General features: G+C 41.4%; 1 protein-coding gene across 2 annotated transcripts in view; it reads right to left on the bottom strand.

Moving 5' to 3' along the window:
• CGRRF1 (cell growth regulator with ring finger domain 1) overlaps positions 1-13,426 on the bottom strand; it is a 30,170-nt gene extending 16,744 nt beyond the window's left edge. Inside the window, exon 1 of one of the 2 annotated variants that reach the window (XM_058739109.1) lies at positions 13,202-13,426. In XM_058739109.1, the coding sequence (XP_058595092.1) occupies positions 13,202-13,305 (104 nt within the window). In that variant the 5' untranslated portion in view covers positions 13,306-13,426. Of the gene's footprint in view, positions 1-12,930; positions 13,060-13,201 lie in introns of those variants that run through there. The other variant, XM_058739110.1, reaches the window with a different exon arrangement.
• Positions 13,427-14,940: the final 1,514 nt, after the last annotated feature.

The raw sequence follows: 14,940 nt of genomic DNA, 5'->3' as shown, positions 1-14,940 counted from the left end.
TTGATAACAAAGTAGTACAGTCATTATAGATAACTGTACCAAATATAACAGCAAAAACATAAGAATTATTGAACTTTTTATATAACACAAAAAACAAATTCATATTTAATATGCAGACTATTTGATATAATTAATGGGACAAGAGAACTTTTAAATACCAAATACAGCACTTCATTTATATAACATATTTTCTACTTTCAAATTTCATATAAAAATGCGATAATGAATATTAAACGGATTAGAAGGAAAATGAAAGGGACTACACTCAATCCCTCATAAAACTAGAAGGCAGCTAAGTTTACTCAATTAAAAAAAATATATATATGAATACACATAAGCTGGAGGACTTTAGTTAAAATGGCACAGTTAAGTACATACTTTGATGCTCTCTCTTCTCTCCAGACACTTAACAGTGATAGATAAAAAATAAACAGAGAAATCAAAGAGACCCCACTGAAATGAGTAAACAAACTGTGGTGAGTTTAAACAAAGGAATGAAAAGGAGTAAATTATTGCTACAGCCACATGGATAAATCTCAAAAACAACATGCCGAGCAAAAGAAGCCTCACACAAAGGAGTACGTGTTATATGATTCCACAGTATAAAATTCTAGAGCAGGCAAAACTAATCTATGGCAGAAATAAAAAAACAGGGCAGTGGTTGCTTGTGGGGGTGGAGCGGGGGTGGGGGTGGGGGTGGGGGGTAAGTGTATGGACTAACCGGGAAAGGGCATAAGGAAACTTTCCCTGGTGATGGCAATGTTGTATATCTTGATAGAGGTTTGAGTTGTATAGATGATGTGTTTTAGAACACTGAAGATTTACACATTTCATTGTGTGTAAATATACCTCAAAAGAAAAAAAGGGAACTACCAACAAAAACAAACATTGAGCTCTAGCTAATAATATGCAATACTTCAGTATTTACGGGAAGAGTAACAACTTACTTTGAAGTGATCAAGAAATAAGATTACAAATAAGTAATGAAGACTTGACAGCAAAGTGTTGATTGTAGAACCTAAGCGATGGGCATATGCATGTTCATTTTGTAATTTTTTCAAGTTTTCTGTATATTTGAAAATTTTAATAATAAAATGTTGGAAAAAGAGACTTAGTTGGGTTCAAGGACAAATCTTTATGGCTCTGAAAAAGGAAAGAAATATAAGGTAATGAGTAAGGCTGACGCCATGGTTTGATGGGTCCTGAGTCCGGCAGCAGGCTGTGACAAGTAAGCCTTCACACAGTAAGAGGACCTTATAGGTTGTCCACTCAAGACAAGAGCCAGAGCTAGGTTCATAACTTGAATCTAGAAGCTGAGTTAGGCCAATATCAATATCAATATGTCATTATAAGACCTGGTGCCTGACTAGGGGGCATCTAGGAATCTGGTTGAAGGCAACTGTGAGATGGTTAAACAGCAAGGGTGATGACAAAGGGAGGGGGAAAAACTTCTACTAAAATTTAGGTCGCAAACCAAAGTTTCAAAACACGTGAATAAATCTAATGCCAAGGGAAAACCAATAAACGTAACACATGGAATAAAGTTACACTCCAGATGAATTTCATTTTATAGAACAGTTAGATAAGGCTCGTCTGGTCCTGCCTAAAAAAGCTGAAAAGCAAGCCTCTAAGAGATCAAACTGTGTAAATTAGCTGTGTCCCAAAACATAACTCAAGAATATTTATATGAATACAAAAACATCCAACACCTATAAAGTAAAATTCACAATGTTTAGCATCCAATAAAAAATCAACAGCCATGCAAAGAAGAAAATGTGACCCATAATGAGGAAACTAATCAAAAGAAATAGACCCCAGAAATGATATGAATACTAGAATCAGTAGACAAGAACATCAAAATAATTGTTATAACAATATTCCATATTTTCAAAAAAGTAAGTAAAGATTGAGAATATTATATGGAGACATGGAAAATACTTACAAAGACCTAAGTCCATTTCTGAAGAGGAAAAATACAACATTTGAGATAAAAAATATATTGGACAGGCTTAATAGCTAACTGAACATTACATCAGTATATTTGAAGACATAGCAACAGAAAGGATCCAATATGAAACACAGAGAGGAAAAAAAAAAAGGCTGGACAACCCCTCCCTCCCAAACATCAGTGAGGTGAAGGATAAATTCATGCAGTCTGAAGAGAAGGGACAGAGACAAACAAGAAAACTACAGATGTGTTATCATTCAGGAACACAGAGGCAAAACTTCCTAACAAAATGTTAACAAATGAAATCCAACAATATATTAAAAGGCTAATACATCATGACCCAGTGATGCCTTAATATCACATTAAAAATTTAATATAATTTACCACATTAACAGACTAAACAAGAAAAACCGTATGATTATTTCAAAACGTGCAGGAAAAGCACTTGCTAAAATCTGAAGTCTATTCCTGATAAAAACTGTGAGCAAACTAGGAATGTAAAGGAACTTAACCCAATAAAGGGCAGCCATAAATATGTAGAGCTAACATTGTACTTAATGAAAAACTGCTTTCCTCCTAAAATAAAAAACAAGACACTTTACAGCCATGTGTCCTTAAGCAATCACTCAATTCAGTGTAACTGTCTTCCCTTCTGGAAACGTTTATAACAGGGTTTGGCATGCTAAGCAATGATAATGTTGATGATGGAGTAGACTTCGGAGTTGGCAGGAGAGCAAGAGAGAAACAACAAATCCAGTAATTTCTCCTTTTTGAACCTCAGAATCAGTTACCCCATAGGCTCTGAGTCCACTCCACTGCTCAACATTGGCCCAGTGCTTTTAGCTGAGATCCAGAGTTGGACACTTAACCAACTAAGCCACCCAGGCACTCCTGGCCCAGTGCCTTTTAGAGGTTAAGTCAGGAATGTGAAATGTTAGGACCCGAGATATAACCTTCTTATGAGAGCCATAAGATAACACCTTCCTCTTCTTTCTTTCATCCCTTGGAGTGAAAAACAAAGGAAGAAAACACCATTCTATACTCCTCATTATATTCCCTGGCCCCTTCATCATTTTTATTCCCCCTACAGTCACCTACCCCCCCTTTTTTTTCCTTTACCCACACTCCCTGACTACTCCTTATACCCACACTACCAGCAGTAAAAACTAAAATCCAGAGCTCATTGTGTTCCGTGCTACTGTGGTTCAAGAATTATATTTCAGGTACTTTATCATGCTGTACCTAAAAATTTCAATTAAAAAATCTTAAACATTTAGGGTCCAGAAACCCAAAAAGCAGGGATTTGGAGAAAAATCTGGAAGCAATCTATTGTGAGCATGGAATTCCTCTGCTTTTAGTCCATGATATATCTGGTTTTAATATAAAAATATTATTTGTCCAAATCTTTACATAAAATCAATGTTGGAGGAAGATATGCCGTACCTGTTCTGTGGCTTTGTAAATACTTCAGAATGGAACAAGTAATTTGAGATGTAAAGTGTTTCTTTTTAAACATGCTTATCCAAGGCTGCTTGGCCCAGCATCCTATCAAGAGCTGCCAAAGCACACCTATTATTAAAAGAAATTCATCTCCCTTGATTTTTTATTTCTCTGCCTCATGCTTAATCTTGGGTCTGCATTTTCTAATACCCTAAAGTCCTTGACTTGACATATACATTTTTTAAAATCAGTATTATGAATGATGCTAAACCCTGGGCCTTTTTATCTTACATAACCTTTTTACCATGAAGGGTATCATACACACAGAAAAACACACAAAACATAGTTCAATGAATTAGAAAGCAATTGGTATTTAGGTTAAGAATCCAAACAATAGGGGCACCTGAGTGACTCAATCAGTTGAGTGTCTGACTCTTGATTTCAGCTCAGGTCATGATCTCACAGTTTGTGGGATAGAGCTGCATGTCTGGCTCTGCACTGACAGTGTGAAGCCTGTTGGGATTCTCTGTTGTCCTCTCTCTCTGCTCCTCCCCCACGCATGCTCACACTCTCTCTCTCTCTCAAAATAAATAGACATTAAAAAAAAAAAAAAAAGAACCCAAACGATATCCTCAGAAAGTTTCTTGTTGTCCCCTCCCAAGCACTACCCCTTCCCTCTCCACTATCTTGACTTCTATTATTTTAATTTAGAATACTTGTTTTTGAATTGTTATGTAAGTGGAAGTGTGCTGTGTATACTTTTTTTTACTATTTTACAACATTATGCCTGAAGATTCATCCTTGTAGCTATACTTAGTGCATTTTGCGGCTGTATAGTATTCTGCATAGTAAATGTGCTATAACTTGCTTACTCATACTACTCTTTTTTTTTTTTTTAATTTTTTTTTTAAACGTTTTATTTATTTTTGAGACAGGGAGAGACAGAGCATGAACAGGGGAGGGTCAGAGAGAGAGAGACACAGAATCTGAAACATGCTCCAGGCTCCAAGCTGTCAGCACAGAGCCCGACACGGGGCTCGAACTCACGGACCGCGAGATCATGACCTGAGCCGAAGTCGGCCGCTTAACCAACTGTCATTCTACTCTTAATGGACATTTAAGTTGTCCTCACATATCGGCCATTATGAATAATGCCTAAGTGAACATTTTTTTTTTTAAGTTTATTTATTTTTGACAGAGAGAGAATGAGAGCGTGCGCTAGAGAGGGGCAGAGAAAGAGGGAGACACAGAATCCAAAGCAGGCTTCAAGCTCTGAGCTGTCAGCACAGAGCCTGATGTGGGGCTCGAACTCATGAACCGTGAGATCATGACCTGGGCCGAAGTCAGACGCTTAACCGACTGAACCACCTAGGCGCCCCTAAGTGAACATTTTCATACAAGGTGCTTGGTCCACATACACTTAGATGCATTTCTAGTAGGTCTACACATGCTGGGAATTGTATTTCTCAGTCATAAGATCTGTGCTTCTTCAACTTCAACGGATAATGCTACCAATTGTTTTATGTATATTCACCAGCAGTGAATGAGTGCTCCCCTTGCTCCAAATCCTTGCCAAAACATTATGAACATCCTGGTAGGTGTATGGTGGCATTGCATTATGGTTTTCATTTCTATTTCTCAGATGACTGATTTTTCTTATTTATAGAAACTCTTTATATGTCCTGAATATGAGCCCTTTGTTGCATATATCTTCACCCTTTCTACATCTTGCCTTTTCACATTCATACTAGGTCTCTTTTGATGAACAGAGTTCTTAATTTTAACACAGTTATTAACCTTTTCCTTTAAGGTTAATGCTTTTGCTCTTTGGCTTTTCATTACTGCCTTATCTGAATTATGTCCGAACACTGCTACGTTTCTGAATTATGATCTCGGACATTTTTGTATTCCTGTCCTCCCAAAGGACTTAGTGAACCATGGCTAGAGCAGCCAATGCTGAAGCAAGGCTCTGTGTCCATTTTGACTTCACCAGTCCTGTTCCCCCAATATCCTTATGCTTTGGGGGAAACAAGGCTTGAGAGGAGAGAGGGTAGAATTCACTGTGTAATAGAGTGATGTCACAGACTGACCACACCTTTTGTCCTAAACATTATGTTTAATGTAGACTAAGATCACGAAAGCTGTTTTTTGGGCAGCTGATACACTGGTGACTCATGTTGAACTTTCAGCCTAGTAAACTTTTTCACATACTTGACTCAGTGTGAACTTGCTCATTTTTGCACAAAAATCCGTAACTTTCATAGTTTTAATCTGTTTGATGTGACCAATATTTCTGTCTTTAACGCATTACTCAAAAGCCGATATGCAGAGATGACCTGGAGTGAAGTTAAAAATTGGAGAGTGGTCAAATAGTAATCCATAATTGCTGCTGACAAACAGTTCTGTAAAATACTGATAAACAGACCCAGTGATGTGTCTTTGGCCACCATCCCAACATCTGGGCTTTTCCACATTTGTAGTCCAAAACTTGAATAAAGACACTGATGCCCTGTGTATCAGATCGTGTATCTGATATGACATTACAAGGAATAATAAAATAGAAAACTGATCAATTTTCTTTCCAATCAAATTTCATCTTTATCTTTTTCCACTCAAAGTCATTTTGGCAACTGTTAGTAATGGAATACCAACTAAATAAATGTTTCTAAACATTACTTTCTTTTATATAAACCTAGTCCCCTTTTTTTCCATATGGAGAATTTTCCATTCTCTTTCCTTTACTGTTACATTTTTATACTTATTCCTCCTGGATTTTTCTATACTTCTGGTTTTTCCCATTTCTAAATTGTTTGTTGCACTTCTTCATATTGTTTAAACTTCCAGCACAGCAATGATCTGTGGACTTTCAATTCTGACCACATTTTTCATACTGCCTATATAATTAATGTCTTACCCCACACACACTTCCAAAGCTTCTCACCAGAGGCTGAACTGGTAGACTGGACCTCCTTTCTTTGTGTCTGGAGTCTCAGGGAGCCCCTCGTAAATAAAGTTTACTTTGAAGCTAAAATTTTAGGCTTGGTTGTAAACAGTTTTGATCACCCATTCAGCCTTGAGTTCTCAAGCCAATCAGAAAACTAACAGGCAGTTGTTAACTTGGGCTGGGCAGGGCTTCTCTCCCGGTGGTCTCCCAAAGATGGTCTCACACAGCTAGCTGGATGCCGACACTAGGTCAGGATATAAAGACCATTCATGGGGAAGCCCTTGGTGGGGGGAGGATGTTTGTCTCTGAGGGAACCACTGTACTAACGATAAGACTTTGGGAAAGTGACACAATCTCTGAAATTCTGTGCCTTTATTTGTAAAATGAAGGATTAGAACAAGTGATCTTAAGGCCCTACGAAGGTTTGAAATGCCATTTCTAAGTATCTTTTTTTGTTACTTGTTTATTTTTGAGAGCATGTGAGTGGGGGAGGGGCGGGGGGGGTGGGGAACAGAAGATCCCAAGCAGGCTCTGTGCTGACAGCAGCAAGCCTGATGTAGGGCTCCATCTCCCAACCGTTAGATCATGACCTGAACCGAAGTCCGATGCTCAACCGACTGAGCCACCCAGGCACCCCTGAAATGCCATTTCTAACAGTTTTGTGTTTTCCTCTAGATGGTTCCAAGAAAATTCTTTCCAACGCAAGTGTATTTGGCACCCTAAGCAAATACAAACTAAAGTCATAGCCTTTTCCTAAGGAGGAATGTGGGCCTCATCACCAACCTCCTCACACACACACAACCTACTGCATTTGACAAGTGGGATGAGAAATGGTCAAGGTCAGTGTATCAGGCAGGGCTGGCAGGAACTGGAAGCCACATCTGCTATTTAAACATAAAGAATTTAATACTAATATAAAGAACTGTTCACCAAGTACTGAAGACTGAAACACTAGGATACACTGAGGCATCCTAGCAAGAAGCAGTTCGCCCTCCTCGGACTGGGGAAACAAAGGGAAGAGTGGGGATTAATGCCGTTTAGAAACTTGGATAAGGGATCCCCCAGAGGTGGCATGCAGACTTGTGGTGGGAGTGCTGGCCAGCCGGTACTGTTATCTCTGGAGGTGTATGATAAGGCTAGTTCTAGGTATGAGGAAAAATTGTAAATTGTAAATAAACTGCTGGTTCTCAGGCCAGCTGCCACCGCCAGGATAAAGGCGAGTGCCGCAGGAACAAAGACCAGGAAAAGGAAGCAAACTGTTAAGAGGAAGTCCTTTCTTCCTCTTCTAGCCTTCCAGTTTCTTTCTAGCATCACCTATTGGCAGACCCTAATCGGGGGCAAACTAGCACAAGAGAAATGCGGTTTGCAAAGTCCCAGCCCCAGTATCACCAAACAGAGTACAGAAGAGCATGTTTGCAGTTGAGAAAGAACAACCTCTAAGGAAGATCTGGCAGATGATTTACAGTTATGTCCTTGTGGAAGCACTGAAGGATATGGGGTCCTTCCTCAAGGGGACCTGATCTCCCCTTTAATCAGAGACTCCAGGTCTATGGACTGGCTTATATCTATAAACTGGGTGAAAGGTGGTAACTCTCCACTGTTGTGACCCAAGTCAGGTTTCCCGCTCCAGACATGAAGTTTTTCCTATGTAGTTCATGTAGCATTTAGTAGGCTACCCATCTATTTTATTCCTAGAGACACTGTAAGCCATTAGTCACTGCCAAAGATCCTTGTGGGCCAAAACAATCTCCGCTTTGTCCTCCACTGCCCATTATGGAACACAAGTCAACCCTGACTCCTGTGAGGTGCCCCTGGACCTCACATCAGGAGCTCCCACTATCATAAACAGACTACAAAAAACAGAAATTTTCAAGGATACAAGTCTCCTCTTGGAAATTTATTTCTCAGTGCTTTCATGAAAAGTCTATCTTCTGTGCACTCTTGAAGGATACAATAGGTGGGTGGGTGTGCAAGTTGCACATATTAAATCCAGTCCAATATTCCTATTTTCCTAAGCCTTCAGATTCTTTCCTCATTATGACAGGAAAGTTTTATCCATCTTAACCTTATTATGTATAGGCCACCACTGAGTCCAAATTTTCATCAACCAAATCTGAGTTAATACTTTAGATTCAGAATTTCTTGAGAACAAAGCCAGATCAATAAATTTTATCAGATTTAGTGTTACAGTCTCTCCTCCCTGGCCTAACCTATTTACAATCTGTTCTCACACATACTCCTCCTTCCCAATGATACAAATTAGTAAAATTTTGCAATTCTTTTCGAGGCTAGGCTCTTTCCAACCAGGTTATATTTTGTCCCTGTCCTTTGGAGCATGAAGAGATCTAGGCCTCATAGCAATAGGTTACAGAGATAGGTCTGAGTACAGACATCCTTTGCAAAGCAATTACCCTATGCAAGGTTATTACAGGACCTTCAAGCAAGGGAAGGCCAATTTTCTCACACATGGAAAGCAGGCTGCCTCCAACAAGGGAGAGTCAGAATGACTGGGGTTTCAAGATTCTCAGCTTTATCCAAGTCAATTTAGATGTCCCCAGTCTAAGTCTAAGGGCTCTACTTTTTTCCACTCAGTGTCCTAAATGAGCCCACATTTCTCCTTAGGAAAAGGCTATGACTTTAGTTTGTATTTGCTTAGGGTGCCAAATACACTTGCGTTGGAAAGAATTTTCTTGGAACCATCTAGAGGAAAACACAAAACTGTTAGAAATGGCATTTCAGGGGTGCCTGGGTGGCTCAGTCGGTTGAGCATCGGACTTCGGTTCAGGTCATGATCTCACGGTTGGGAGATGGAGCCCTACATCAGGCTTGCTGCTGTCAGCATGGAGCCTGCTTGGGATCTTCTGTTCCCCGCCACCCACCCCTAATTCTATTCCCAGCACAATTAAAACTGTGTTCAATGTTTAGTTCTGGGGCTATATGAAATAAAGTGCTTTAGAACCACAGAATCTCTGATTCTGGACTCTAAGACTTGACCTGGGTGTTTTAAGATCTTAGCTTGTCATTTTCCTTCTGTAAGGGCTCCAGCGGTCTCAGACAACCACCTAACCATCCCTCAGTCCTTGTAGTCAAAAAGTACTTTAGCCACTGGGTCCCCAAAGCACTTAACGTCAGAAATCATTTTATCACAATCAACCAAAAATAGTCATTTAATGAACTGTGATGCCAATACATGCCATGCATTACTAGGACCTTTTATCCCATTGACAAAGAGCTAAAGATATGACCAAAGCAATCTCTGAAGCCCATCTTTGAGAGGTTCTCCCCCAGGATCCCAATCTTAGTAACAATTTCTTTATTAATATCTTTTGTAAGTCCAATCAGGAGACCAAAAGCACACCAGTTATTTTAACAAGGAGAATTTTTTTTTTTAAGTTTACTTATTTATTTTGAGAGAGAGAGAGAATCTCAAGCAGGCTCTGCACTGTCAGCGTGGAGCCCAATGCGGAGCTCGAACCCACAGACTGTGAGATCATGACCTGACCCAAAATCAAGAGTTGGATGCTTAGCCAACTAAGTCACCCAGATGCCCCTAACAGAGAGAATTTAATATGAAGAATTGTTAACCAGATATTGAAGAACTGTAAAAGCAAAAAGGGGACAGTGACTATCATAGAAATAGTACCAGTAGGAAGAAGCTATCACTCCTAGAACAGTAATAGAGGAGAGTTACTACAGCTTAGAAATTTGGAGAAGGACCCCCATGGAGCTGGGGCTCAGATCTCAGGAAAGGTATTGGTTTCTTTGAAGGGGTGTGATAGGCGGTTCCAAGAGAGTGCAAAACTATAAACTGAAAACACTGGGACCAACTGTTAATGGCAGAGTGAGGCACTATCGCTGTGGTGAGACAGACAAGAAAAAGAGTCACACAGGAAGCAGCAAGGCCTGGTGTCCTCTAGCCTTTCATTCTCCCTCCCCTGCTGGCAAAGCCTGCTAGGCAACCAGCCAGCAAAGAAGAAATGTGGTTTAGAGGTTCTGTCCCAGATTCACATAACAGAATATAAAGAGGTGCAACAAAGCTGAGGGACAAAAGCTTCATGACCTGTAGTCAAGAGGAAGCAGGGAGCAGCTGCAGTGTCAGGGTCCCTCGTTATTTGAAACTGTTGAAGGAGGTATGGCATTTTGGTCTCCTTTCTGTACAGTGCCTGGCAAATAGCAAGAGCCTAATAAGCTACTAGAGCTCACAGAAACCACCACCGAGTTAAATAGAAATACCATACTCTCAGTGGCATGATTTTTGGCCATTGCTATTAGGATTCCAATAGTCAGATGTTCCTGTTTTTTCTCCACTCCCACACAGTGCAAGCAGACAAGGAGAACAGTAGAAAGAAGCAGTGGGAAAGAAAATCAGAGTAGTATTGAGATAACAACCATTACAGCGAAGACACAAGACCAACAGGGATTATATTTGGGGAGGTTAAAAAAAATGACATGGGGGAGGGCGCCTGGGTGGCTCTGTTGGTTGAGCATCCGACTCTTGGTTTCGGCTCAGGTCATGATCTGACGGCTTTGTGGATTCAAGCCCCACATCAGGCTCTGTGCTGGCAGTGCAGAGCCTGCTTGGGATTCTCTCTCCCCCTCTCTCTCTGTGCCCCTCCCCCAGATGTACTCTCTGTCTCTCTCAAAATAAATAAACAAACTTTAAAAAGAAATAACATGGGTGAAAAGCACAGTGGTTTAATGGGTTTACCTTCGGTCTGGGGTACTATTGGAAAGCTGCTTTTGTGAGATCTAAATGGTTTTCTTTGTTTCTGCTCAATGAATCTGTTGCCTTGGCTTAGGTTAGCAAATAAACACTAGTAAAAAGTTGATCTACATGGGCAAAGCTAACCAAGGTACAGGGAACCAAGACTCAAGATAACTGGTTAGGTCCAAATCAGAATGAAAGTGACTGGCACTTACATGGTCTTGTGGCCTCAGCAATTCATAGCCCAGACTTCCAAAAATTCTACAATTACCTGGCCTTCTACCCTTCCAAAGTCATACCTCAGTGGAGTGGTTAGGCAATCATTAAGTTCTCAAAACAAATCTTAAAACTGGGCAGAGCCAGAATTTGAATCTAGGCCCGTCTGACTCCAAAGTCTGTCTCATAACCACTATAAACATGAGGTTCCCGATTACCTTTACCCACAGATGCCACTGTCATTATCAATATGGCCCTCATTCATTTTTCTCTTCCCAATACTATAGATAGATATCTAAGATATCTAACTAGTTGGCCTACTGAAAATTAAAATTTAAGGATATAATGCAATGATCAACTAGTTACCTATTGGAAGAAAATTACATTTAATGGAAGAAAATTACATTTCTTTAAGGGAATAATACTAACACTATAGTCATTAAGAAATCCTGTGTAAAGACTGCTTTTCTCACTTGGGCAACCAAGTTGTAAATCCAATTACAAACTTTCTTGAAATGAACAATAAATAGCAATAAAATTTGATGAACCAAGAATAACAAATTGTGTTAAGACTCGTCTTAGTCTTCTCCTACCCACAAACAAGGAATTTTGTGCTCTACTGCTGGCAGAGTGGGAAACAGTATGGAAATGTTAAAACTGTGCTTAGTTTTGAAAGATGGCATATAGTTTCAGAAACTAAAAAGGGCTTGTTTCCGGGGTGCCTGGGTGGCTCAGTTGGTTAAGCATCCGACTTTGGCTCAGGTCATGATCTCACGGTTTGTGGGTTCGAGCCCCACGTCAGGCTCTGTGCTGATAGCTCAGAGCCTGGAACCTGCTTCAGATTCTGGGTCTCCCTCGCTGTCTGTCCCTCCCCCACTCGCACTCTGTCTCTCAAAAATAAATAAATGTTAAAAAAGGGGAGGGGGCTTGTTTCCTGTCTGTACAGTAATCCCATATATGTGATCACAGGTTATTTTAAAACTCATTTTACACAGGCTGAGCTATTCAATAACACATTTCCTCTGCCCCTCTGCTCGTTGTATCTCTGAAATGCATTCTATTCTCTACCATAAACATTTAACTCCATTTGTTTCTCAAAATACTTACTCTTCAAAATCCAGCCCATGTTTCTCTCCTCAGTGGATGAATTAGTAAGATGGTTTCAACTAGTTGTATTCATAAGACTTCTCTAAACATGATACAATGGCACCTCCTCAAGAGAGAATTTTTAGAATCTCTGAGCTAGAAGAACGGCTCAGGGATTATCTAACAGTCTATTCTCCTTGTCTCCAATGGGTAAACTGTCCCCACGCGTTAATATAACTTATCTCAAAGGTCTTTTCTATCTCTAAAATTGTGACTTCATAACTCTTTCGACTAAATATTACTCCAAATGGCGTGGAATTTATCTAGAGACCATTAAATTCTCAAACGGTAACAGAGTTCAGAGTTACGCTGAAAGATCTGAGGCCAAGTGCTCAGTTCTGGTCAGAACAACAATCAACTGTGTTTACTGTCCACGTCGGCGCACTGTAGCGCAGGTGGCTGACTTCACTCTGGGCACACAGTAGGCCCCAATCCGGGACAGAAGCCTGCTGGACAAGCACTCTATCTCAACACCAAGACGAGGCCCTCACGAACTGCTTTATCTGCTAGACACAAAGCTGGGTAAAATACCTCAATCCGGCACCACCCCCAGATGCTAGCAGCGACAGGGACGGCACAGTGATGCAGAGCAGCGATGCAGGTGCGCTCCGCACCTAGTTTTCCTCCAGGAGCCAGTAGGAGTTCTCGACACCAGCTCCCCCACAGCCACAGGCGCCCCAGCCCCACAGCACCCCCGCCCCGCCTCCGATGCTCGCCCCCGCCCCCCGCCCGCTGCTCTCCGCGACCCCACGCCCCAGCGGTCCGCCCCTGTGTTCCTTGTTTCTAACTACGGGGCACTTACCATCCCAATACCAGGCCAGTGGTCACGATGAAGCAGGTAAAGACCACCGCAATGTAGAAAAGCGGCGAATACTCATACAGCGTTACTAGAAACACCGCGGCCATCAGGATGTCCAAAACTGAGCCGAGCTCCAGCCACCCAGCCCAGCCCACCCCACTGGGGTAAAAGCCACTACGGTGCCCCGGAGCTGACAAACTTTGTAGATCCGCACTCGCCCCGGGTTCTCCGGCTAGTCTTCGGGGCAACCTCTCGGGCTGCGGGAGCCGGCGTGCCAATCACAACGGTGCCTGCAGGGCTGGCCCCGCCTCTACTGCTTCCGTCCCGAGCTATTGGCTTCGCAGAGGGGCGGTGCCTGGCTCGACTCACCGGATTGGTACCCAGCGAGCGTCTGTCTGTCCTAGAGGTCAAGGCTTTTCTGCGGCAAATTCTAAACACGTATGCCGGCCATCTCTGTCCAAGGCTCAGGTAAGGTTTTCTGATCGCGCAGAGAGGAGGCACAGTGAGAAATCCACGTCATAGAGTCTAAATCCCGCATGTGAGGTCCGCGAAAAATTTGGGAGGAGGAGAGCCGGCATTTTGGGTTCTACAAAGTGAAGTAACCCCACACCTGCTCTTATTTTATCTAGAAAAGTTACAATTATATGAAACACCGAAAGGAGTCTTGCAAGCAGTTTATGAGCCTTGCCAGCCTTTCAAGTTGGATTTCATGATAGAGGAAAATTAGCGTTGCATATCAAGATTCTCATAGAAGCAAATCAACTGCCCTCCCACATCCCATTCCTTTTCTCCTCTCCCTACACCCCTCAAATTGAATTAGATATTTGAATATTTGTATTAATTTTTACTTTAATAATAATTTTAAATATGTATTTATAATTTTTTTGTAAACGAGCAGAGGCCTTTAAGTAAAGAAAGGAGCGAAATGCTCGTCTCCTCTCCTCATCCCCGTACAGTCAACTCCATCAAGGTAGCCTTTCTAGAAGTCTCTCACAACTTCATTGACTTCGTATAGGTTTGTGTTTAGCCCTTAGGCCACCCCCAGTTACCACAGAGACAGGGAAATGTAATCTTTTATTCTCAGCAGCAACATCCCTTGCTACAAATCAGAGTTTTGTTATCAAGGAAGATAAGGGACAGAGGACCATGGGATGGATAACTAGTAGCCCCTCCACACTCCCAAATCACTAAAATTAGTAAAATTAGTGCTAGAAAAACACGAGCTAAATTTGTTCTAATGGTTCGCATATCTCTTGGCAAGTGACCATGTATTGTGTACTCTCTGGAGTAGTGCTGTGTAAGAAACTTGCTTCAACAATATAATTTTTAACAACTACATATATGATTTGTGAAATTATATAGTTTATTTATGGTTGGACAACATTTTAAATATGTAAAAAAAATTTTAAGTTTATTTATTTTTGAGAGAGAGGGGGTTGGGGGAGGCACAGAGAGAAAGGGAGAGAGGGAGAGAGAGAGAATCCCAAGCAGGCTCCACACCGTCAGCACAGAGCCCCATGTCACGAAACGGTGAGATCATGATCTGGGCTGGAATGGAACGGAGAGTCAGACACTTAACTGACTGAGCCACCCAGGCACCCCTGATTTTTTTTTTTTTTTAATGTTTATTTTTGAGAGGGGGGGAGGAGGAGGGGAAAGAGGGAGGGGCAGAGAGAGAGGGAGACAGAATCTGAAGTAGGCTGCAGTCTCTGAGCTCTCAGCACAGAGCCAGATACAGGACG

This window comes from Neofelis nebulosa, chromosome 7 (genome assembly GCF_028018385.1).
Source record: "Neofelis nebulosa isolate mNeoNeb1 chromosome 7, mNeoNeb1.pri, whole genome shotgun sequence".
NCBI classification, from domain to species: domain Eukaryota; kingdom Metazoa; phylum Chordata; class Mammalia; order Carnivora; family Felidae; genus Neofelis; species Neofelis nebulosa.
This window is presented reverse-complemented; position numbering and strand designations above follow the sequence as displayed.